Source organism: Antrostomus carolinensis, unplaced genomic scaffold (genome assembly GCF_000700745.2).
Source record: "Antrostomus carolinensis isolate BGI_N321 unplaced genomic scaffold, ASM70074v2 scaffold27320, whole genome shotgun sequence".
In the NCBI taxonomy this organism is placed as follows: Eukaryota; Metazoa; Chordata; class Aves; order Caprimulgiformes; family Caprimulgidae; genus Antrostomus; species Antrostomus carolinensis.
In genome coordinates this window covers 3,173-30,586 of record NW_010290976.1, presented here as the reverse complement: position 1 = coordinate 30,586, position 27,414 = coordinate 3,173, and the positions used below count along the sequence as shown (strand labels likewise).

At 38.0% G+C, this 27,414-nt stretch overlaps 1 protein-coding gene across 1 annotated transcript; it reads right to left on the bottom strand.

Annotated features, from left to right (window-relative positions):
• Positions 1-2,189: 2,189 nt before the first annotated feature.
• LOC104519504 (cytosolic 5'-nucleotidase 3A) lies at positions 2,190-15,705 on the bottom strand. The gene is given in 11 exon segments (XM_010175091.2): positions 2,190-2,808; positions 3,446-3,646; positions 4,133-4,295; positions 5,607-5,696; positions 5,949-6,034; positions 6,428-6,474; positions 7,198-7,267; positions 7,722-7,820; positions 15,071-15,177; positions 15,556-15,675; positions 15,678-15,705. Coding segments are annotated over 11 exon segments (1,113 nt in total). The 3' UTR covers positions 2,190-2,706.
• Positions 15,706-27,414: the final 11,709 nt, after the last annotated feature.

The following is a 27,414-nucleotide window of genomic DNA, read 5'->3' as shown; positions in this document are numbered from 1 at the left end:
CAGCTCACGCTGGTGTCCTGTGAGCAGTTGTCCATAACCTCACCCTGCTTGTGCTGGAACCGTAAAGATGACTGAGCAGAAGGCTGCTCCCTCCCTCCCATTTCCTGCCTCCTCCCTGGCCCAGGTGAATGGGGAGCAGGTAGAGAGGCCCCAGGAACAGGGTGTGAAGGTTGGTTCAATGGCACATCCAAGCAGGAGAGGACAGGGAGAAAGTGCCCACCTGGTGCATTGAGGAACATCCTTCCTTCCTCTCCTGCCTGGGTGCTGGAGGTGCCTACGAGCCTGTCCTGTCCCACTGCCGTGGCGCGTTCTAATGTGCTTCCTCCTGTGACAACTTGCACAAAGCTGCTGTCCCTGGTTGCTCTGAGGGGATCAGCTACACCCCAGCCTGCCGCCCATGACTCCTTCCACCCCAGGCAGCTGCTGCAGCATCTCCCCTGCTCGGCTCCAGTGTCACCAGACCTTCTCACCTCCAGCCCATTCTGTGCAGCGTCTCCCACTCGGCCGGTCTTTGCTTCTCTCAGTCACGCACCGACCGCAGCACCCACTGCCGCTGAGCGCTTTGTTCTGTCCTTGTGCACCAAAGGGTGCAGAGCAGCTCCCCTGATCCCCTGACTCAGCACCACCTTCAAGCTCTCCCCATCTTCCTGGGACATTGAAGATCTCTTGGCAGGGCAGGGCTGAGGCAGCTGCTGTTCCCGTCTCCTCCTGTCACTGTCACCGCCAGGACGCTTCCAGCTCGTCCAGTCTGCTGCTGCCTGAGTCACAGCTCTCAACTGGAAGGCAGCCAAGACTCTGTCCCCTCTCGCTGGTCTTACTGTTTAAGTGGTTTTCTGCTCAAATGGGCGGCTTCTAATGCTCCAGCTTTGGGGATCTCGCTGCCCCTGTGCCAGGAGTAGGGAATGACAGGACTGTAGGTTGTGTACAAGGAGGACATCGTCCCTCAGTCTTTGCCTGGTAAGATGCAGGCTGGAATTTACGAAAGGATGCTCACGCTGCTTCAGATGGTGCATCAAGCTTCTGCCGTGTGTTCAAAACTCGGGGATGATTTAATTTCAGTTTGCTGCAGGGGTAGAGTAAGGAAACTACCCCCACCGTTCCCTCCTGGCAAAGGTCCAGTAGGTGCGGTAACAGCTGTGAGTGCTGATCTGGAAAAAATACAACTGCTGCTACTGAGTCAGAATTTAGATAACGGGCTACAGGCTGGACGGGAAAGAGGCTGTTTCTTGGGATGTGTGTTCCTTGCTGGTGGGAGAGAATGCAGATCCAGGCTCTCCCGTGTTCTCATGACCGTTCCTCAGGGAATGGAAGATGGCACCGTTCCTGCTGCATATAAAAGAAAGCAAAGGGGAATGATGACTGTGTTGCACGTCAGGGAAGTTGTACAACTGCCTCTGTTTTATTAATGAACAGAGCGAGTAGAGCTGAGACCTCTCGGGACCAGGGTCACACCACCACCTTAACTTCTCCTGCAACATCAGAGTCAGCTTCCAAAGCTGCGGCTCTGTCCAGCTGCACCAGGACAACCATTCCATACAGGTGATGCGGGGAGGTACCGCAGCATGTGCGGTTCAGGGGAAGCACTTTCAGAAGGTGCAGTAGGTGTTTAAACCGAGAGGACGTGCATAACGAAGCCAGCAGAGCTGGATGCTGTACTGCTCCTTGCGCCAACGATGTGCAGAGAGCGGGAATGGGACCTAAAGCTGGTCAGTGCTTCTGAGGCGGGGGGCTGGTAGCAAGGAAACTTGACTTTGCGAGATGGCCAAGTTAGCTTTTAAAAATCCAAGATTCAGATCTGGCTTTGTTTTGATTTTCTGTGCCCAGAGCAGCTCACTGAGAATTCCAAGAGAAATTATTTTAGAGGAGCCATGCTAGCTTTGACGTGAAACAGCAGGCTGGGCGTACACAAATCATATCTGAAAAGGGGCTGAAGTTACGGCCATGTACGATTAGCTTGTGAAACTGTTGTTACAGAGAAGCTTTGCCTCAGATATTCTCTAGTGGAAGGTGTCCCTGTTGATGGCAGGGGGGGTGGAACTGGATGATCTTTAAGGTCCCTTCCAACCCAAACCATTCTATGATTCTAACTTAAAATATTCTTCCCATTCCCCAGAGGTTAAAGGAACAGTAAAGATACAGAATATTTTGTAATGATACAAAGATCTGTTAAGAGAAACACTTTGCCTGAATTGGTTGAATAAAGCGTTTTTACTCAAGAAAAAATGTATGTATGAAAAACTCCTGTGAAAGTCTGTAGCATATGAGTAAGATCCTTCAAAGTGCAGCTGAGACTGAAATATCTTCTTTGAAAGAAGTAACACAAACGTGCACACTGCTTATTCACAGAACGTTTACATCTTTGATTTTACAAAATAGCCATGTTTTCTAAGACGTTCCTCTGAAATGCCTGGTGAAAAGACGGTGAACCGTGCTATCCCACCAGCACCACTTTCACGTCTATAGATCCAATTTAAATCTAGTGACACGAGGAGTGTGAGACAATAAAGAACAGTGTAAGAGCAGTAAAAGGAGCTTCTAGTTGACAATGGGTACCATATATTTTTCAAAATACCAAAATGAAGATAAAAGTTTTAAATTAAATTAACCAGTTCTGTAAATGAGTAACAAACACATCTAAGGTAGCACACGTTGTGCTCGTCTGTCCAGTTGCCTCCTGGAAGGAATGGAGTGACTTGAGACTGCAATTTACAGGATTTTCTGTAGGATGGAGTTGGCAACTTCCAGGGATTCATCTTTCACCAAGACAATATCGTAAGAGTCCATATATTTTTCCAAAAGCTCATCTACCTAATTGTGGAAGGGATAAAGAGAAAGAGCCACTTAGTTTTATAACTCATTATTGAAAGGCTTTTTGTCATTAAAATATTGCCCAGTCTTTCCGCCAAATCTGGGGGATGAGCCATGCAAATTTGTGTCTCTCCTGTGAGTGAATTCCACAGGATGACAGAACAGGAGTATCCTGAGATAACTGTGTGTGCATTCCAGGATCTAATACCTTAAGTTCATTCCAGGATCTCACACGTAAAGATACTGAAATTAAAACTACGTCCTCAGCTTCCCGAAAGGCAGAGAGAAATAGGATAGTGACATTTTCTCTCTCCTGAATGCAAACAGATGTGCGTTCCAACTTAGCAAACAGTCAGTTCTGTGTTTCCTCAAAAACATGAGGAAACATGAATTTTTGCCTGAAATTTCTTTACAAATAAATAATTTATAAATAAATTTTGAATTTTCTTTACAAATTTTACTTTCATAGCTTATGAGTTAGGAAAAAAACAAACTTGAGGCAAGAAATCCGTATGAAATGTTTGAAATCTCAAAACGAATACGGGCCAAACGCTTGGTTTTATATCTGAAGGTTATTGTAATGAACCTGTCTCTAACTTACAGTATTTCACTCAAACTTCAATGTAATTCTACTTACTTTATCATTGAGATAGCCAATCTTAAGAATGTGTTCAACATTTGCTACTCCATCTGCCATGCTCAAGTCTCCTTGGGAATCACCCAGCAGTATGATATTACTGTTGTCCTTTAGTTGTTTGAAGTACTCTGTGTTCTTCAAGGCACCATCATGTTTGTTGTAAACATGAATCAATTCTCCTTTAAATCCTTTTAATATTCCCTATTAAAAAAAACCAACCAAACAAAACCCACTGAGGTTATTTCTAGTATGAAATAGATAAGACAGAATCTAGAATGAAATAGGCGGTATTCAGCTTGAACTAACATTGAACTGTGTCATCTCTAACGATGAACAAGATAAACAAGGGTTAAATAATGTAATGGCTGTAACAACATTGTTAAGAGCAGCCAGACAGTGATCCTCCCTGCTTGGAGGAGGAGTAGTGCTTTACTAGGCTGAGTTTGAGGTTGTAATTAAAGGAAATGAGTGGTGTCTTAGTCACACCGTGCTAACAGTGTCTGAACTGTTATCCTCTGCTTGTTTTTCGCCTGGGAGAGTGCTGAGTATGCAATTCTCATTTTCTATATGGCAGGGTAGGTGCCTACATCTGTAGTATTAAAATGTTCATCTTGTAGTATATATATAAATAGCTACTAAATACCACAAGCAGTCATGTTTGATAGGAGTGTGTGATTTCATACGTACATTTTCATCAAAATCCATGAAATTGGAAACCACTTTGACATTAGAATGGTAGACCCCAGCCTGGTGGATAACTTCCTCAAGAATGTCCCCGATCCCAGCAGAAAATATGAACACAGGAATATTATGTTCACTGAGTTTATCAAAGAAGTTCTCATATCCTTCTCTGTAACACAGAATGGAAATACAAATCAAATCTCCAATAAAGTAAGCCGAGAAAAGAGTTTTCAGAAGACATTCACATCATCTTTGGTAAATAAAATTAACTTTCCCTGAGCATTTCACTTTGTTTCCTTTGCCTCACCTTTTCAGGTTAGCAAGAACCATCAGCCTAACACAAGGCACGTAGTTTGAACAAGAAACTCTTGCATCAAGCTGTGTGCTCTTGATCTGTGTAGTTTTTTCCCCAAAGCATCTAATCATGCATGTTTTAAAGACTTACAAACAGTTCCCCCTCCTGAAACACCCTAGAAAAAGCAAGCAACTAGTAGAACTCTCTCGAGCTACTATCAGGCTGTACATTTCCTTTCAATATTCCTTGCTTAAATATTTAACTTTCTATAGGGTTATTACCATAAAACAAGTTCTGTTTTGTTTTGAAATCCAGAAGACATTTATTGTCACTCTTTTTTCCTGAAAGCTTTTTAGTTTTCAGTAACCAATCCAAACTATGTATAGTATTCCAGGAACAAGATAATATTATCTCTATATACCTTCTCCACACAGACATTAACTGGTAGAATTTTATGTTTATAAAATAAATTATTATTATTATTATGAAAATTTTTGAGGTAATGAAGATTCAATTCAGATGGACTTAGGCTTTCAAACAGGCAGAGACAGTGTGCTTGTCTGTTTTGCAAAAGATGAGAATTGAAGTCAGTATGATAAACAAACACTTCCACAAATTAAGTCTTAACATCTTGTGTCAATAGTCCAACATTTACAGACAATTTTGGAGAACTTAAGAGATGGGAGCCACAGCACATTTCAAGCAAGGATTTTGCTGGCTTTTAAACGTGCCTTTATCCGTAAAGGAAGAACAATAGTTAATACAACATATGAAACATTCCTCAAGTCACTGCATTTTTATCTCAGATAAAACTACTACAGGGATTATTATAACTACTATAGGGATTGTTTTTCAAAGGAACAAAGTTGAACTCTGCATTCCCCTTACAAAAAAAGAGCCACCAGTGCAATTTCAGGAGGATGAAACTCCACAGAAATGAAGTTTCTAGAGATAGGACTCAATTTTTTTTTTAAGACTTCTAGTGTACACAGTGTGATCACTGTAAGCATTTAGCTACAAAATATGAATAACGCGGGGGCACAAAGAGCTCACTGTGTTCCAAGATCATGGTGCCACATTCTCAGGAATGTGTGTGTGTGTGTTTGTTCCTCCCCTGAAGGCACACAGTGAGAATCGACAGAAAACGCTCCCAAACCAGTATTGTTCAAATCAAAAGGAACTTACTTCAGCATAACATCAGATTCCCTCACGATTTCTGCAAACTTCTCCTTCTGTAAGCCTTGCTCAATGAGTAATGCGTGAGATTTATTGTACCTAGAACAGAAACATAAAATGGGTGGGAAGGGACTTGTAAAGATTCCACTTCCATTAAATCTCATGATGAAAAGCATTCTGTATGGTGCATTCTTGCTCATTCAACAGCAAAGCAAAAACAGCTGTTGCACAACACGCCCACATTAATTCAGTTAATGTGTTAGTTACAAGCTAATTACTGCCCTTAATTTGCTTTTAAAAGCCTATTAAAACTAATCTTGGTACAATTTGAAGATGGGAGGTGTCTCTTACCATTCTACCATATATGGATATTTTTCTTCAATAGTGAGAGCTGGATCAATTTCGATAGCATAATAGGTTTCTTTCAGCTGCAATAACTGAAGGGGGAAAAAAAACCCAACAGATGTTTACTATATTTTTATAAACCAACACTTAGTATTTGCTCTAACCAATCAAAATAACCTCCTTTATTCTGGTTACATTGTTTAGATAAAATAGAAGCTGAAATGCTGTTTGAACTAAGAATTAGCTTGTAAATGTATCTAAGGAAAAAAGGTGGATACTCTTAAACTGATCTAAAACACAAATATTTCTGTTCACTTCTGTTACTGATGGGATGTCTTGCAGTCAGGGAGAAACCTCAGAGAGCTTTAAGGATTTGAAAGTACCCCCCTTGTCTCATCACGTTGTGAAATTCAACACACAGTAAGCCAGGGAATAACAACAGTTGTCTGAACAACAAACCAACAGCTAGTAGGTCTTCTGTTTACCTTTTTCCGACATTCCTCTGTGATGAGCTTAGAGTTATCAATGATGTCTGTGGGGGTGGGGAAAAAAAAAGTTAAACAGGATGGTATATTTCTTTTACTTTGCTCTACAACACCATAAATGGCACAGATGACAATATTTGATGACGTACCACTACGTTTCCTTAGAACTTTTCTTACCAGCAACCAGTTAAAAAGCACATTTTTCTTTGTAAGCATGAAGATGTATTAATGTCCTTCCCCTCATCACTGAATTAAAAGGTCAGTTACAAGCTCCCTTATCTGTTTCTTGAGATCTAACTGTTTCTGAAATTGTCATTAGGCACCCTGTGTTTTAGGATTCCCACTTCATTAATCCATGGAGATTCTATTCTCTTCGTTCTAAAAGGCTACAGGATAAAAATATTAAGAATTCTGAGGAGTTTACTATCTGGCTCTTGCAGGTGTCAGGACTATTATGGGCTCTTCAACAATAAAAGTCAACCCTACTATATCTAGGCACTAACATCTAGTTCAGAACTTAATGTTTTAATTGCGAATGACAACTTAGCTGATTTTAAATCACACAGATTGCAATTAAAATATATATACATAAAACCATATATAGACATTCATTAGAATACTTCTTCATTAGGATGTACAGGTTAGGTAACAAGTCAATATAAAATCTCAGATATTAGGGAATAAATTGGATAGAAAATTAAAATCTAGGAAAAACTAAAAGGAGTGAACAAACCAATCTGTATTTAAAAAAAAAAAAAAAAAGTACTCACTATGACAAGTTGGACATCTTTTTCCATTGTAGGAAAATCTACTTAATGTCATATCAAAATCTGTAATAATCTATTTAAGGAAAGAAAAAGCAAAACTGTCTTACAACACAGAGGGACAAAAGAAAGAACGGCTAGAAATTCTGAATGATCAACAATAGCTGCAGCTGAGTAGCATATGCATTACAGAAATCTCCCTCTTTTACTCAACTATTGTAATGAAAGACAGAATATCCCCCAAGAATAACTGTTTTCCTAACAAAACTGTTTTTCTAATTTCCTTTGGTTAGAGTATTTATTGAAATTACGAAGCTTATATGTTTATATCATTTACTTAACTAGTGTCTGCTGAATTACAGTTGAATCAACAAGGGCTCCTAAAAGAGTTAACAGATGTCTAGGTTTTGGAGATTTCTTGAAGGTTGACTTCTGTTATAGACATATATTCTTAATTTATTTTTTGGCATAGAGCAACAATGACATAATATCTTCCATTCTGAACTGGTTACACCTCCTACTGTCTTTACCTGAAGTTTGGCAGCTCCACCTTTGATGAGGCCACAAATAATCTCCTCTACTCTCCCTGGGTCCTTAATATGGACAGTCTTCTTCTGAAATTCTGGCATCTGTGAAGAGTAAGAACAAAGAAATAGAGCAAGTTACTAGGTGTACCTGCTCTCTATCGCATTGGAAGCTCTGCATCTATAAACAGTTTCACGTGACATCAAGACATGCTCAGGACAGGAAGGCAAGTTAAGAGTAAGAAGAAACAGAAAATACTCTGGATGTTTTCAACATCTGTTTTCATTTCCTTTCCGAATATCAAATTATTCAATAAGCTGACACTCACAGAAAAGATAATTGTATGTACAGGAAATGAGGAAGATGCGTAGAAACAGGACATATGGGATCACCCTGCAGTTCGAGTTTGTCACTGGGAGATGGTGAACCTTAAAACTAGTGCTTTGTGCAATGAATAGGCCCTTAAAGCTTCAGCACAGATAAAGAAGGACAGGCTGGCTTTGTTTCATGTATCAACTGAGTGCTCCAGCACAAGGCCACACATAATTCCTGCTCCCTAGCAGTCCATCCATCATGTTCTATTACCTATTTAACTTTTAGAAATAACACGTTAGCACACCACATATTCCTTTTGAATGAAGGATATTTCTTGAAGATGATGATTAACTGCTGAATTTGGTAAAAAAGAAAAAAACCCACAACACACCAACCCCACCCCTCCCCAAACAACACACTCCCCCACAAGCCTTTGCTCAGCCTAAAAGTTTTTCTTTGACCTTGAAGAAATGGTGAAAGAACTACTTATTGACAGAAATGGCAAGATTTAGTATGTATTTCCTTCCTTTATAATAATGTATGGACTCTATAGCAAAGGCATCAGGCATTTGCAATCTGTCTACGTGGGTTTATGAGTAGTAAATGCTGTGTGCATAGGATGTCACAGATGATGAAGTGCTAGGAATTCCATTTTCACATTCTGATCATCAGTTCAGCTTTCCTTTCCTTATACCTACTATGAAATCTTTGCTGCAATGGGCTAAAAAAAATTTAAAAATAATAATAATAAAATGCAGCTTCAATTTCCAGACACATTTCTGGAACCAGAGTTCTCCTATCACCAGTTGTTAAGTCACACAACACACTTTCTTCCTTCTCTTGATGCTACTAAGCCTTTTGTTTATTAGTAACAACCAACCTAATTGCAGTCAAATTGCAATTAGTTTCTCATTTAAGCAAAAGGTGACATTTTGAAGTCTTGTAAACACATGCATTTGTAATGGCAAAGCCAGTGGTGTGTCAGGGAAAAGGAGAAGCTGGAGGTGCCTTTAAATATTGGCTCTAGTCCACTCGGCCGTTCCGTTCAGCAGGAGCAACTATTGCAGCTACATCATCCTCAGCAGATACTTGTCAAACCCATTCTTTAAAACATTATTTCTCACTTTCCTCAACCACAGAAAGTTTGCTTAATCTGTATTTAACCTTCCTTAATGTAATTTGAGGTCATTCAACTTGGAGGAAATTATTCTTTTTCACAGGTGCTCACAGGTATTTTTCCCTTCTTCCTGAACTAAAAAACCCATCAATTTCTTTAATTCTTTTGCAGAGCACAATTTTCTAAACCTCTGACAATCTTGTTCCTAGAACACAGCATGTGTAACTCTGGGTATAACCTTTCTGCTCTGCACTTTTCAGGCCTCAGCTGAAGGGCTACTTTGGCCCATGTCTTCAGATAATATCTTTGTATATGCACTGAAATACAGTTACTTTGTTAGCAGTATTATGGAATCACAGACTGGTTTGGGTTGGAAGGGACCTTTAAAGGCCATCCAGTCCAACCCCCCTGCAGTGAGCAGGGACATCTCCAACCAGATCAGGTTGATCAGAGCCCCGTCCAACCTGACCTTGAATGTTTCCAGGGATGGGGCTTCAACCACCTCTCAGGGCAACCTGTGCCAGTGTTTTACCACTCTCATAGTAAACTTTTTCCTTGTATCTAGTCTAAATCTGCCCTTTTTTAGTTTAAAGCCGTTAACCCTTGTCCTATTGCATGTCCCCATCTATCTTATAGGCCCCCTTCATTCATACTGAAAGGCCACAATAAGGTCTGCCTGGAGCCTTCTCTTCTCCAGGCTGAACAGCCCCAACCCTCTCAGCCTTTCTGGTGATAATGATTCAAAGTCAGCTGGTAATGACCATATAGTCTTCAAAACTACTCCTAGGCAGAAACAGGTAGTTGCACAAAGTGCTAACTTTTACATGTAGTCTTGCTGGATTGTATCTTTTCTTCCATATCAGTGCTGCTGGTTTTCAATATACCAAATAATTCTAATCCCCAGTATGCTTCCTGCCAACATCCTCAAAGACACTAATGAAAACAGAAATCCTTCTAAAACCCTAATCATGTGTCTCCAATAATTTTTACAAGGTTTTTCCACCCATCCAAAAAGTTCACCTGTATCAGAATATATTGCAAAAAATTCTTAAGTCATGACAGGGTATTAACTGCTGCTTTGCTTTACAAATCTCATCAAGAAAAAACTGGATTAATTTCACTCAGTTTCGAAGATTTAAAGTTTTCCTTTGCCATCCTGTGACAAAGACATTTTCTGTAAAAATGGTACCTCCTAAACCAAGGTAGTTGTTCCCTATGTGGTTGCAGTGCCCTGCTACTTTTATTAGCACAGCAAATTAAAAATAAAAAAAAAAGGTACATTAGGATTGGCTTCCAACTATCAGCTACATCCCAAACAGGGAATCAGTAAGAAACCTAATGAGTGTTAAAACCAAACCAAAACAAAAAACCTGAAAAATATCCATTAAAGAATTCTCTAATCTTTGGAGAAATACATCTACAAAGCATTTATAGATAATTATTCACAATTATCAGCAGAATTATGTCAACTGATCTAGCTTCCCAAAATAAAACAGTAACAATCTGCAAGTCTTTAACGGTGTTTTATGGTATTTCTTGTGTGGTATACAGTGCTGGTAACCTCAGACAAAAGTAACCTCGCCACTTGTTTGATGGGTATACAGCATTTCTTCTCTATAATGAAAGACAAAGCAATTTATCTGTATTTTGTAATTTTTTTCACTGTAAATTGACTAATCTAATTCCTTTGGCTTTCAGGAGGCAAATTATACATGTATTTTTAGACTCGGAATGCAAAAATTAAACAAAGTGAAATCTAAATGCATTGTTTTTTAAGAAGCAGTTCAAACATGACTTGGTTTACTTAGATACTAAGAAACAGACTTCCTAATGTAACTGAATTAAACAGAACAGATGTTGGGGGAGATGGAGAGATCAGAGGGAGAGACTGTAAGAGGAAAGTTGTATTGCTTAGTACTCTTTGATTTCAGACTGAGGCCTTTTGTAAGTTTTTGAAACAATCTGAGGAAAAACCTCCTTGGTAAACACTTCAGGAGATGATATTGTAAACAAGACATTGCTCAAGATGTTAAGTATGATGAAAGCTTCCTGCTTTGATGTTGTAAACAGATACTCCTGCTCGAGATGAGTTTTTAAGGTTCATTTATTTCTAATACATCTTTCATTTTTATACAAGAATTGAAGTCAGTTGAAGAGTATTTTGATTTAGGTTAAAAAAAAGTGTTCTGCAGCGCATATAACCCAGACGGTTTCAGTCTCAGGGGGATTTTCATATGCAAAACCAAGTCTTCGTTATGGATGTGGTATCTGATAAAGCCTCAGACAAGTTAGTAAAAATAGCCACTGTTCCTGTCACTACTTCCTTGTATTCATATTTGCAACTGAACATTAAGTAGCAATTTTTTTATTTAGGCTTTATCATTATTATATTAGAAGTAAACAAAACTGTCTAATAAGCAGTCTCTAAGTTTTCTGGCAATCTTTCTCCTTCCTTGTCTTACACTTCTGCCCAGTGTAGCTTTTTTTTTTGTTGTTGTTGTTTTTTGTTGCATATTTGTCATTCTTCATAGTTGAAAGAGACAAGTAGATTCTAGTTGGAAAGAACTGATAAGAGAGATGAAAGAACAAAGAGTGGAAAAATACTAATAAGAAAAGTTCCATCTATTTGATAAAATTTGTCTTTCTATTTATTGTTTAAGAGAGCTCTAAGAGTCAACTCAGTATATACAAAAGGCCCAAAATTCTGATGCACCAGAAGACTGGGAAGAACACATATGGAGAAATAACCAAATAAAGTACTCCACAGCAACTAAAAAAGGCAAGAAAGCTTTTCAGAGCAAGGAGCTTCTACATACAGGACTAAAACTATAAAGCACAGGAAAAGGAATTCATATTTTGTTCTGACACCTGGGAGTACATCATACTGAATCACTTCTGTGCCCCTATTTATTCTGTCATTTTATAAAAGTGTGAGAAGAGTTTTGCTTTCTTACCAAGGACACGTATATGTTACTGAAATAGCTCAGAGACCAGTATCTCTTTTAAAACACATTTTAAAAGATGACAACTCCCAAAGGTAATTTGTGGTTGGCATATACACTGGCCATGAGTACATTTAAGTCTCTAGCCTCTGACATTTTTAAGGAGCCTTCAAAGAGAAGCAAGGATAACAAAACTGAAAAAGATTATTTTAAAGGTTGAGCTTAATTGGATTTATGAAAAGGAAAAAAGATCTGCTTGTTTGTGATAGCAGGTAACTGGAGTAAGGATGTAGGAAATTCTTTTGTAGCTAACAACGTTATAGTCATACCTTGACGAATGAACAGTAATGGATTCACGCAGGTTTGGAAATCCCCCAGTCCTACAAACCACAGAATGGGTCATTTACAACAAAGATACTTCTGAAAATTACAAGTCTATTTAGTATGAGACACGCATCTGTGTAGCTGGGTTAAATAAAAAGGAAGAGTATTTAGTGTAAAGACTGTATTGAATTCTAGTTTTGAAATAAAGTTTCTTACATACAATTGGATAGTGGGAGTGCAAACAGAGCTGCTTTCATGTTGTATCTGGGTGCTGCTTATGCACATTGTTTTCTTAGTGTCTGAGATGGTGTGTATCTAAGTGCATGCTGCGTCAGTTTGATTATTAAACAAGAGTTGGTGATAATCACTGAAATGAAAGGCAGGTATCTAAGTGAATTCACAGCTGCCATAGCAGCCATTTCCCATCAGATATCCTAGGGAATTAACTGATTGTGTGCACAAGGTGTAATGTCATACTGTGAAGTTAAGATTATGCTGAACTCTTGAATCTACTGAGTGCAGGAGGTAGAGCAGTTACTTCCCTCCCCCTACCTAGTAAAACAACAATGAGTCCATATGATTAAAAAAAACAGGAAAAAAAAGGAAAAAAAACCCCATCCCATAAAAAAGGAGACTTCATATAAAGGATGACTGTGGGACCTTCTGTTGTTTTCACTATCTGTAATTTTAAGTTGGGAAGGATGAGCTGATAAGTGACTTGCTATCTTAACTACATGGAGATATGGCTCATTTCACAATCAAATCTAGATATGGAGACTGAAATATTACTAGTAACAACTAAAAGTGCAAGAGGTTATAATCATAAGTCTGCTAAGAAGTAATGCTTTGACTAAGGACAAAAAAATGGGGCCAAGTATTTTTATCCTGATACCCTGTAAGCCTACACTACTTGGCAAATACAAGATTTCTTATTTTGCAAGACCAGTCTAGTGTGGACGCCTCCCAAAAATCAGTGCTAAGAAAACACCCTGCGTTACAGGTGGATACAATTTTAAAGGAACTTCTCTATACTTCTCGAATAATTGACAGAGTACTTTGTTAGGTGTCAGTAATTCTGAGTAATACATACATATTAAAAATATTCCACAAAATTTCAGATGACCATAATGTTATAAAAGTGGTAAGACAGTGAATAAGAACTAACTGTAATGCTGTTGACAGTATGTGAATTTCAATTATCACATAACTTATTTTTTTCTACTTTGTTGGTAAACCTGCCTTAGACTAGACTAGGTTCCAAACCTATTAACTTGTGATATCAGAGGACACACAAGGGTGGGCTGGCAAGGAGAGGGAACTATCTATGTTATTTCTGAACAAGGAAAATGCAAACCAATAAAATGGACAGGATTCAATTATTTGTAAATTTTATTTCTACCTGTAGTGACAGCTTCCAGGTAAAAAAGTATAAACCACGAATAAATGACATTTATTTTGGGAACTGCAAATGTTCAGTTCCAAGGTCTGAGACTAGCTATCACATATACTTACTTATGGATGTGTACCAAAACAGGCAAGGCATGGCATCAGTGATAGCTGTGAAATTTCATACCCTGGCAAGCTACAGAAAATTGATTTCAGTGTTCTTGGTGGCAGAAAGTAACAGTTTGGTGACATTATAAAGAAAAAGGGGCACGTTCCTTAATATACATCTTATTTCCCACTCTCTTTTCCTTTTTGATATTATTACAGAACATTACTTTCATCTACTTACTCTAGAAAACAAAGCTGACCAAAAAACTTTCGAAAAGTGGGCAAGCTGCTTCATGTAACTTCTGCTATTTGCAATGCATGAGTTGCAAGAAGCAGAGGAGCCGTAACAAAAACCACAGAAGGGGAGTGTGTAGATACCTTTTCCTCCATCTATAGATGCTCATATATAGCTACATGTCCTCATATGCTCACATATGGATAAACCAAGTTTGGGCTTTAATTGAATTTCTGACCAAAGCAGAGGTTTTTCTAGCAGCCCCAGCTGTTAGTAGGCTTATTTTTTTAGACAGGAACATTAAAAGCTACTGGACGTGAGCGCAGTCACATCAGTCACTCTATTATGTGCAGCTAGTCAGGAGAACGGCACTACTGATCATGCAGCCCACTAGCATAACCTCAGCTCAGGACAGATATTTATTAATTTATAATTACCAAAGCCAAAAACATAATATATTTTATACTCATATGATGTAAACTCAAATATAGTAAGAAATCCTTAGCAATTAGCAATTACCAAATTACTCTTTTGGTAGTTATGCCAAGAAATAGCCTTAGGTTGCTTATCTAAAAAGAAAACAGGTAAATGTTATAATGAAAATAAACAACAAAACATTGAGTATCTTCACAGTTACTTGATAACGTGCTGCAAAACTGGATACCCAGCACAGGTTATATAAAATAACTGGAAGTGGCTTTACTACCTAAGCTATTTTAAGAAATGGAATAGGATGTGTTCTAAAAAGATTTTTTCCTGTTATATTTTGTTTAATTATTTACATATTTTTATACTTAATGGGCTGGATTCTGATCTTTAGTTTGGGGAAAAAAAAAACAACAAAAACATATAAAAATTCTGGAGAGAGAGAGTGTTCACAAAACCCATGAAAACAGCATTTCCTCTTGTGCTTTTAAAGTAGAGTACCTGTGCGTTGAGCTTAGGGCACTCCTGATTCTTCTGTCCTTGATTTTGTCCTACTGCAACAGCATAGGTGGCAAGCAGAGTCCAGAGACGCAGGGCTTGCATACAGGCTGCCAACAAAAACCAACCAAATCCTTTTAAGAATTGGTCTGCTGTATTCTGTGATCTTTGCTATTCCTGCTCTATAGAAATAAAAGCAGACATGCAATATACATAGCTATGTCACTGAAAATACCCACACTTAAGACTACTCTGATACATACTTAAAAGGAACATTTAAGTTGAATTAACCTATTGAATAAAAAACCTGATAAATATATTTATTCCTTCAGTGCTGTTGCCAATTCTGTGCTATCAATTTTTTTTTAATTTAAAAAATACAGTTTGACATAATAAACAACTGTAAATAATGCCTCAGCTCATAATCCTGGCTTAAAAATGCAGGCAGAAGACAGGCAGTACTGTTGACAGAAGCTGTGCACACTTACCAGAGGGTTTTGCAGGAGCAGCTGCAGAAGCAAAAGAAAATTCCTCTTGCTTGAGAAACACTAATATAGCAGCACAAGGTACAGCTGAGGGCGTTTCCAAATACAGCCTGACTAATCCCGTGCAAAACCCCAGGGTCCTGTGACGCACATCAGCAATGCACAGCAGTTTGTTATGCTCAGCAGTACAGCCTGCTGGGCTTTACGGATGATCAGCTGGTGCACCAACAACAAAACCTTTGACCTTCACTGAATGAACAGCTTTCGTGGATGCGGCAGGCAAACGCGGCAGGCTGCTCTGACAGAGGAAGGCACTTGTTTTTCAAAGCAGAAGTTTACTACTTTGTTATTCTTTAACCTTTTTACAGAAATCTGAGCAAGTATTTTAGGATTTCCTGTTGCAGAGTGCCACAAATTTCTTACTGCTCGCTGACATGGTCTCCTTAATGTTTACCAGGGAGCACACATTTATTTGTGGAGAAACAGCAAACTAATTACTTAATTAATCTTTGGTTTGACTTTGATTACCTATGTGATACTGAAACAGGAAATCAAGGAGGCTTGTTGGTCAGGATTTTTGAGAGACAAGGCAGGTCAACGTGCTTTCAGAGGTCTCGTCATTAGGCAAGTTGCCTGATCAAAGACAGTAACGAGGTGACACAGAAGATGTATTTAAAAGGAATCTTTGTGTTACTGTGAGAGGATGAAGGAAGTATTGTCTGGTCTTATTTACATTTTGAAGTTGTGTAAATGCTTGGAAGTGTCACGTGAAATCAACTCTTGCAATAGCAACAGTGCAAGCCTCTCTATCCTATCCCATAATTCATGTTCAGCCTCAGGTTTATGTTTGCTCTTTCAGGCTGCCAGAACCAACCACAAATATCAGGCCCATTCATATGTGGTCATGAATGTGACCAGTGCAATTGAAGCGAGGGCAGGTTAGTAGTGTAGCACATACAAAACCCCTAATGCTGTTACAAGATCCCCATGTTACTGGGACTTCAGAAATTAATGAGTTATGAAAATTTCCTTTAAAGAAGGATGTGCTGGTTTTCTACAGTAAAAAACTCTATCATAGACTTTTTCTGGTATGGTACAGTGGATCCACATGTTTTGTGTCTGCATTCCAACTGTACGCCACTATGTACTCTGTCAGGATTCCTCAGACTCTGACCTACACAGAGTACTTTCATTTTTTATTTTTTTCCACTTGTGCTTTCTCTGTTTTGACCCAATGAATCAATGAATACTTCAGCTTATACAAAACATGCAGCTTTCATCAACACTCATCCTCTCAGAGTTGAACAAAATCCCCCACAATGTACATCTTAAGGCCTGCTATGTCCTGAAGCAGCAAAACAGTTTGAAAGGTATGTTCAAAATAAAACATAATCCCTGCAAAGACTATATACAGTAAATCAAACTTACTTGGCATTGGTATTTGCTAGGATTCATAGCTCCCATTAATCTACTTGTTCTAGCACTTGTACACTGTTGTAATGGGTAACATAGAGGCAGCATTACCTTTTATAGTATTTTACTATAGTCAGCATGCTTTGGGTTAATAATATCTCCATAATAATGTTTGGGAAAGCTATATATAACGTAGTATCTTGAATAAACATTAATTATATGCACAACGACAAGCTGTAGCTTATGTCAGTGCTGGATTTCCAATTTTAAAAAATCTTAATGAACAATGAAGTAAAATACACTTGGTAGATGAATCTTGTAGTTCAGGTAAAGGCATCACTTTAAACATTCAGTTTGCAAAGTACCTGTCTTTGAGTTATTACATGTTTCAGAGGTGACAATGGCATTGATATAGATGAGTCTTGTGAACCTCATAGGTGAGACTGCGATGTGCTGGGGCTGGCCTGTTGATATTATGGTACTTCTCAGGTGTGATTCAGTGAGAAAATGAATTCTAATGCTATCAAGAATTGAAATAAAGCTAGCTTGCTCTTTATGGAAGTTGGGGAAACAAAAAAGTTTTTTTTTTTTTTTTTAAACTTACATAGATTTAAGATTGAAGAAAAGAGTTGTAGAAATTAAGTCCAACTTTTACAGACTAATTTTTTGGTACACCAGACTAATTAGAAAGCATCTTAAATGAATGATTACGGGGCTAGTGGAACAGCTAGAAAATGATGTGAGCAACATTTCTGTAAACACTAATAGAGGCAACACCTAATTCTTAGAAAAACTTTGACCGTATCTCTAATAGCAACGTACTTTCACTTTAATGAAAATGCCGTCTGTGAAACTCCTCTGCAAAACAAGGAAGAGAGTCTTTGCAAATCTAAGAAAACTTTGTGCCAAACACTTTAATTAATTAACAACAGCTCCTGCTCACCGTGTTCTGTTACTGCTGGTTTGAGTCAGTTGAGCATTTTGTTTACAGTGTTTAACTTTTGGTAAGAGATGAATTAAAATGACCACTTCTTTTTTTAAAGAGAGAGAAAACCAGTCCAGTGTGACCTTTCTACTCTCACAATACCGAAGGTCATTTAAATGTATTTTAAGAACCATGAACTAAAGAGGTATAGCTATTTCAACACATAGTTTCTATTTTAACCTTTTCTCTTTGGCTGAGGGCCGTATCTCAAGTGCAGAATATTCTACACAGAAAAGAGAGAGAGAGAGGAAGTAAACCAACAATACAATACTTAAAACATTAGATGATTTGTCATTCGTATAAGATTAGGAAAAGGTTCAACTTTATGCGGTGGTATGGTAGGTGAACTTGCTTTGCAGAGATTCAAGATGCTGTCAAAAGTATGAAGCACTGGAAGTTTTAGTCTGGAGCAAAGAAAAACTGGTTCTACTGGTCCTTGCACACCTCTGCCCTAACTTGCACCTATTTGTGGAAAGAAACAAACACAGCACAGGTAAGTTATGTGAGCAAGTAAGCTGAATTTTTTTTTTTTTAAGTAAAAACTTAATTATTTCTTGCATACTTTTCAACAAAAAGTTGAATACAAACTAAACTGACATCAGCTTTTAAAGATCAAGAAAGAGGTCATACTTAAGATTAATTTCTGTTCATTAGAATATTTGCTACAAGAATTAGAGGTGACTGAATCCTGCCTACAGTATAAACATTAGCTAGTGGCTTTTCATGAGCTTTACTACCTTTTATTCTTGTTTAATGAGCCTACTACAACTGAACAACTTTGAATATATCCCTGTGTATTTAGGCTATTGTCCAACCTTACCTGAGCAATGTCTTGTTTTATTGCAGGGATTAATTTTAAACGTTAATAAACTGTATTTGTTTTCTAATTTTGCTTTTGTACTAAGTCTCCTTAGTACATATTTTCTGAATCAGACTACTTGATATAATCTCCACAAGACAGGGAAAGCTAACTGAACCTTAGCACTCCAAGTACTAAAACCAAGCAGAAGAAAGGAACCAGCATACAAGAATTTAATTCAAACATGGTTTTTATTCATGCCCTAGTGAACTGAGTTAATGAGCAGCATACTGGTTCCAGCAATAGCTTTTTATATTTATAAGTGACAATTACAAGGAAAATCAGGTAAATGTCCAGTTTGATAAAGCTGGGGTAAATAAAGGTTTACAAGGATGTCTTGCAGGAATTTTGAATACCACTTATTTTTCCAGTACAGGTTTGGTGTAAAACAATGCTAGCCATATTTATAGCTGGTATGATGCAATGCAGAAATATTATTTGTATATGAAAGTGTGCGTGTGTATTATAGAGATGACTCATGAGGAATGTTAAGAGATTCTTTAGACAGAAAGAGCTTGAACAGCACTTGCTATGGAAAAGTGCAAAGAACATATTAAAGACTGAATTCATTAAATCATAATAAATCCAGAGGAGACACATGCTAAGAAGGTCAGGTCTTAACCTGAACAGTTTTAAGGCTCAGCACTACCATTTTAGCTGAGAATTTGTATTGTCTACTCAGCTATCATATTTTAAAAAGGTAAAAATAAATGCATGCACAGAACAGATTAGAGTAGGTAAAAACCATATCACAGGACATATTCATCAATATTAATTGATAGAGAGTTTCTAGACCTGATCAGAGATCAATCTTTCTTTACAATGGTCACAAACTGGTGATCATCTATAGTCTGACCATTTATGACTGTATGGAACACATCAACTTATTAGGGCTAACACATTCAAATGTATAAAGAACAGCTAAACTTCTCAAGTATTTATTCTTGCTGTGTTTAATGCAACAATCACTATGAAGTTGCACTCACTGAAAAATGGTATCTTGATAAAACCACTGTCATTCATTAAAAAAATAATGCCACATAAAGCTTAATTTTTAAGCCTGGGGTAGATCATCAGTTTCATTAGGTCTAAGCAAAACAGTGGACAAGAACAATGATTAGCTTATGTTAAGGTCATGCAGTGAGAAAAATTAATCAGGTTTAACTTGACAGATAGTTGGTTACTCTATGAAAGTCTATAATGAGGTCAAAGTTAGAAGGGGGTTTTTTGTGTGTTTTTTTTGTGTGGTTTTGGTGTTTTTTGTTGTTGTTGGTTTGTTTGGTGGTTTGTTGTTTTGTTTGTTTTTTTTTTTTAAAAGCCAGTTTCTGCAGTTCTGGAAATCTACAGTAAGAGTTTTTAGCATCAATTTGAAACATGTAGGAAGCCATGTCTTGAAATCCTATGTGGAATTATTTGTTCAGGTGAGAGAATAAAAGAAACTGCAGCATCACTGTATCCCTTATGTACCTTCGTCTTCTCCTTACAAAAACACTCTAAAAGCAGAGATCTCTGCTGGTGATAAATCAACAAACATTTTGAATCTTACAAGAAAGTAGGAATGAAGGCAAGCTAAATACATTGCTGACTTGGTATCTTGAAGTCCAGGTAACAGAACATAGGAGTAAGAAGTTTTGATGGACTTATATGTTAAGCAAAGACATTTTTCTCACAGAGGTATTGTTACACATTACAAAACTCAAAGATCTGTAACCACTGTGGCAATAGAAGTCAACAATTTATGCAGTATTTCAAATCCTCTATAGAAGTCTGAAGAACTAATAGTAACTAGGGCCTCAATTCCCAGTATTTCATGTGATCTCCTCCTGTCAGTTATTACTCCAGACAAAGATTTAGTCTCTTTCTGAGAGAATATACAGGGTACAAACCATACAGAACCAGTTCTGAAGATTCTGGGATTGAATGAATACAGCTTGGGGCAGGCATTTTTTGCCTCTGACTGTATGTTGGGGAATCACCTCATCTCTGTGCTTTGCTTCCACTCCCTCACTTTTGAAATAATTAACCTTTGGGGGGGGGAATAAAGTTATGTATTGTTTAGTAATCAGTGAGTATCTGGAAATTATCAAGTGATCTTCAGTAAGTCATTTGGTAATACCGCTCTATAAATTACATCCTACCTGAGCCAGATTTTAATCTGATGTTTTTTTTCTTAACCATTCCTCTTCTCCCCTTGCCAAAAAAAGAATATAAAAATATTCTAAATGCAAGCAAGCTCAGATCAATACTAAGAAGTTATTATATTATGCTTAAATTTTACAAATAGCTTCTAAAGCACTAGAATTGGAAGAAATCAAGGTTGTGTCACTCACTCAATCCAGGGAAGAAGAAAACTGAGCCTTTTTTCTTGGCCTTCATACTTTTATTTCACTGGTGCCTATTCTTACCAATGCTTTCTGGATAGCACTCTTTATGCATTATGCACTTTCAACTTGAATACCAAATACAGTTCTGGTTTCCCTGCCTTACAGGGGATAGAGCAGAACTGGAAAAGGCCCTGAGAAGGGAGTAAGGATGAGCCATGGTATGAAAAGCTTCCGTACAATGAACGATTGAATACAACAGAATTCTTCAGCCTGGAAAAGAAATGACTGGATGGCACAGAAAGGTTAATAGAGAAAGACTGTTCACTGTCTCTTCCAGTGTAAGAGGTGGAGGTCATCAACTACAATTAACAGGAGGCACATTCAAAAAAATGAAGAGAGTCAGCTACAGGTCACACAATTAAGTAAAGTAGTAAGACATGGAGTTCCTTTCTGGTGACACTGTATGTTCACACAGCCTTAAAAAGCTCCTGGATAACAACATGAAAAAAAAAAGCTTATCTTAAATTACAGATACTGTCCCTGAAATACAACCTGTTGGTGGACAGAAAATCATTCTGGAAAAAAAACCATGACAATTTGCCCCATTCTTACGCTTTCCCTGGGCTTCTGCTCCAGACCACTGCTAGACAGATGATACTGTCTGTACGAGGCCAGACCTTTCACAGAAGGTAAGTCAACACTCCCTGTTTGTAACATATGACAACAGGGAAAATCATTTGCTCTTCATGACAGTGCTTCAGTTTCATTTCAAGTACCTTAATTTTTACCCCATCCTTCTTTTTTCCTAACTGTTGTTCTTCAGAGAGCACAGATACAGAAAATTCATTTTTTGACAAATTCTAATTTTTGAATTCGAGTGGTACTCTCACTGCCCTTTAATATTGCTATGGTAACAGGATATATGCTGGAGTCTGGCTATCTGAGAAATCCACTTCCCTCTCACGTTACACAGAACCTAACGCTTGCTGAAAGGATGCTTACAGTTGAGGTTGTTGGTACAACTAATCCTTCTTCAAAATACCTAGTAGAGAATTCTAAGAACTGGCAGGATGTAGATACTGTGGTATATTTATAAATTCTTAATTAGCTATCAGGTGTGCAAAAGCTCACCTTGCACAATGATGTAATTTTGATGACCTATACTATTCTGTACATTTGCATGTATACTTTTTATAATTAAATATCCTCTATATCTCTATATGCATATACCTTGAAAGAACTTAAACCAAATGCTTGTTTCCCTAGAAGCTTCCCTTGTACAACTGTCTAGATTGGTATTTGCACTAAGCCCAGGGCCTGGACTGAAGCAGTTGCTGCTGATTCTCTTCTTCTCTTATCTGCTTCTAAGGAAAAAAAAAAAATCTGCTTAGATTTTTTTCCTAAGCCTAAGAATGCTGTATCTAGATCAAATAAACTCTGACCCTTGAGTGTCGGAGTTGCAGGACCCAGTTTAAAAGCAAAGTCAGCAGGACAAAGTTTAATCTACAATGCATTACCAGACACTGTATTTCTGATGGAAGAATGCAGTGCTAATACAATATTCCAATTAAAGTTACACATTGAGACTAATTATGTTTTTTAACTGTTAGGACCCCTTTGAGTACAGACACCTCTATAAATTTCTTGAAAAAATAATCTGTTAAGCCTAAAGATGAAATACAGCTACTGTACACTCATTTTAAAGGTAACAGGCAGCACGAGGACTTGAGAGTTGATGGATTGTTTTGCCTCTGTGTCTCATTGTTTTATGGGTGTTTCTGACTGCTGGATCCATCCAAAGATGCAACAGGATGCTCCTTATTTCTTGTATCTCTGTGTATGTGCCCTCTGGAAGTGATATAAGACATGTTCAAAACCAGTTTGTACTAATACTACCACTACTACTATACTTTGTCCTATATTACTACTACTGCTAACGTACCAGTACTGCTGCTGCTTTGTACTAATCCCTACCTTTCAGTCTCACATACAATTTTTCCATGGTAACATGCAGACCAGATTAAGGCTTTCTCATAACTGATTTACTTTGCAAAGGCAGATGCAATCCAGGATAATAAGTGCTGCGTTAACAACTGCTAAATGTAAAAATTACACTTTTAATCTGATAACTAGTAAGTTTCCAGCAAAGAGACAAAGCTTTAAAGGAACTGGGTTAATGGGACGTTTCAGTGGTGTTCATTCTGTCAGTGTTAAGGTAAAGTAAAACAAAGTCTTAGGTAAAAAAAAAACTCTAATAAACTTGGATTGTTTCAGTGATCCAATCTGCAAAGCAGACAAGCAGTCCTTTATATAAGGGTGCAGGAAGGAAGCTACAGCTAACGAGTGGGGAAGCAAGTAAGAACAAGTACATTTGAACAGGAATCTTTCTTGGTGGCAAAACCAGCTCAAGAAGTCTGAAACTCTGTAGTCAGACACTTAATGAATCTCCAGTGTCAAAGTCTAGACCTTGTCCCACCCCTTTAAAAGAAATAAATTACAAATTAAATAAATTAACTCTTTTTTTTTTAAAGGCTGGCATATATGAAAGCAGAAGCCACATTTCCTTCTAGCAGTAGGTATTATTTACATAATTATAGAAATGTTATTAAAAATTATTTTTGTAATTATTGTCTGAGATAAGTCAGTGCAGTTCTGTACTTTTTGCAGCATTACTGAAGAAAAAGAATATATATAGTTACTTTCAGCACTTAAACGTGGTGTCTTCTTTGACCTGCATGCTGCAACCTTAAGCATATGTCCACTTGTACTGAAAAATGCCTCATCTTTTTTTAACATACAAGTTAAACACTCTCTAAGGATTAGCCAAATTAGAAAAATCCAGTGGACTTCTAAATAGTAATCTTTTTTTTTTTTCTTAAACAGCCAGAAACTCCCTACAAATAACCTAGGATGGAGGTACCAACACAACAGCCACAGATCCCAACTTAATGGCGCAGTGCCAGTCAGACTGCTGTGTGATTGACATGGGATTAAAAATCTGCCTCCTGCAGTCATCATAAATTCTCTGATGTTTTACAGCAGCTGACCATTGGTGATTGATTGCTTTGGGGTAAGAGAAAGCAGCTGACACCCAGCAACTGGTCAACACAACTGCTATATGAAGACCTCTGCCCCAGGAAGAAACAGTCGCTACAGATCAACTGGTGCGCAGTAACGTGACTGCAAGAAGGCTGGGTGAAAAGTCAGACTTCTGTCCTAACTTCTATTTTCCACATAGAATCACAGAATGGTTTGGATTGGAAGGGACCTTGAAGATCATCCAGTTCCAACGCCCCTGCCATCAGCAGGGACACCTTCCACTAGACCAGGTTGCTCAAAGCCTCATCCAAACTGGCCTTGAACACTTCCAGGGAGGAGCAGCCACAGCTTCTCTGGGCAACCTGGGACACTGTCTGACCACCCTCACAGGAAATAATTTATTCCTAATATCTAATCTAAACCTACCTTCTTTCAGTTTAGGGACAGTTCCCCTTGTTCTATCACTCGCTGCCCCTATAAAAAGTCCCTCCCCAGCTTTCTTCTAGGCCCCTACATCCTCCACAACAGCGTACTTACCCAACTCTCTTACCCAGACTTATCTGGCCTTGCATATCTTTGCACGCTGGTTAGGAAAGGAGGGCAGGAAGAACAGTTGTGAGCTATTCCTGCCTCTCAGTTGCACTTAGCATGTGATGGGGTCAGCCAAATTTCAATGCTGAGCGTCTGACAGGCAGCAGAGATGTAACTGCTCCTCTAGGCCCTCTGCATGCAGGAGCAGTTCAGTTGTATGTGTCTGACCTGAAGTCAGGTGCTGGCCAAGAAATGCCAGTCGGTGTGGGACAGGATTTCTTAACTGACAGGTTACTTACAGAATAAATAGTGTATATCCATCTTCAGAGATCTACCGTGCAAACTGACACAAAATTCACACCAGTGCCACCTGCTGCTCTACGCTGTCTGCTGCAGTTCAATTAGCTAAAATTTAAATAGCAAAAATTAAACACCATCTGACAAATGCACCACATCATAGCAGGAAAATCTAACAGTCTGCTCTCTTCCAGTATTTTTCACTAAACTCTCTCCACAACTTACTCTTCACTTACTGTGAATATATATGTATGAATATACTGTAGGACACTTGCACAGATACTTTTGCGTATGCACACGTGCAGGGAAGAAAGGGGGCTGATGGCTTGAAGGCTATTAATGTGAACTGGAACTAGCCAACACTGAAAATGATCATGTGTTTTGCATTATGCAATTCTTTCAAGTGAAAATAAAAGGTAAGAGGGAGCTATTCTGACTTTTTTTAAATTATTATTTTAAGGAAAGAACTTTAAAAGTTGAAGTATTTTAAAATGTTTCCAGGCTTACACCAATTGTGACATTTTTACATTTCCAGGTACACTTAAAATTGATATTGAATTTATAAATAGTATTCTCCTGCCTATAAATGGACTGCTTTTTGATTCTTAACAGTGTTAAAAGAAAACACTGAAACTGAATACATTTTTATTCTCCTAGGATCCAAATTTTTTGAATTTCCAACTGAATTATTTTACAGTGAGAATAAAAACCTATTACTAGTATCTAAGTTGTATCAACACGAGCTATGCTTACAGTGTTTTCCTAGCCTGTGTAAACTTGCTTTACAAGCCACGTTGTAGGTTATTATATATCATGATTATCTCTGCAAGAAGCCTGTAGGCAACACAGCCTTGTCGTAGTAATGCTGCTGTTTATCACTGTCAGTGATTTTTCTATTGAGGAATACAGTCTAAACAAAACCTAAGCTTTACAGAAATAGTTGTATGATATCTCCAGTACTCCTATCAAATTTAACGTGGTTTTAAAATGTTAACAATATTCTAAAAATTATTCTAATGCTATAGTAACATATCAATAGGTGGGGGTATTATTAGGTCTCAGGAGCTCTTTGGCTTTTCACTCCTTAGGTTCCTGTCACGGCACCATTGTTTTGGAACAGTATTATTCCCACTGGATCACATCACTGGGTAGTTCTCAAGGTCATGACGTTTTAAACTGCTAGACCCAGAACGTGACAATGTCCTGCAGTGGCAATCCTTAGAGGGAGTCCATCTTCCTTCCATTTTATTGATTCCAGTTTGCTCAGGCTCAAACTCCTATTTGTAAAGGAAAAAGTTATGTATGAAGGAGTTTCACATACCAGCCCTTTAGATTCTTGAAGGATAGTGTCACACGTATGCTACATATTACATACTCCTTTACTTCATTCTCCACTTAGAGGTCATGGATGCCTCATGCCAGAGAAATGTCACAGTTACTGTAACAACCAGTTACCAGACAAGAATAAAGAAGTGGAGTGGTATGTGATTGCTGCCAGTTGGAAAGGTCTGTATCCTTCATCTGTGGCACAAATCCTCTGACGCCCTATGAAACAAGAAGCTAGTCTCACCAGAGACTGGTAAGTAAATGAAAATAATAATAATAATAATAATAATAATATCTCCCCACACAAACCCTATGAAAGTCATGCTCACCGAATATCTCTATTTATTAGGGAAGCAGATGAATAGCTGTTACCTCACTTCTTATTCCTGTGCTTATTTATCTCCACATAAATTCCCATACTGCAAAAATCCATGCATTTCTTTTCCTCCCCCAACACATTAAAAAGGAAACCGGCCAGAGACATTTAACAGTGGCGGGTTGAAAAGTTTCCTGTAAAACGAGACAAGGCTTTTAAAGTTGATTTTTAATTTGCTGTTGTTGAAATTTGATACAAAGTCTGCTTTTTCAGGGGAATTAGATCCTCTCACTTCAGGGACAGAACGGAGAAATAGACAAGTGTAACTAAGTGTTTGCCTGAGAGAATTAAGTTTCAGTTTAAGGTACTCTGCTGTTCTGTTTTCAAACAGCTCTATAATGTTTCTCAGTCCTTTTAAAATAAATACAATAAAAAACTCCAAAATTAAAGAGTGAGGAACAAGATGCTGAAAAAATCCAAGGTTTTAACTTGTTTATGAAATAGACAAACAACAAAAATATTGTTACTCCATTAAGCACTTTTTCCTACATTAACCCCATATTTTAGTTAGCATGGGCTATTCCTTACAGATGAGCATTTTCAAAAGACTTAGGCAACATTTTTCACTCTAATTTGTAAAAAACTTGTGTTCTGCTGAGTTTCTACAGGCTTTGCAGAGAGTAAGCAAGAAGCCCCAGTCCACTGGCTACACAAAACAAACTTGTCTAGAGCCCAAAAAATGCAGAAGACTGAGCGTTACTGTAAGGTTTAA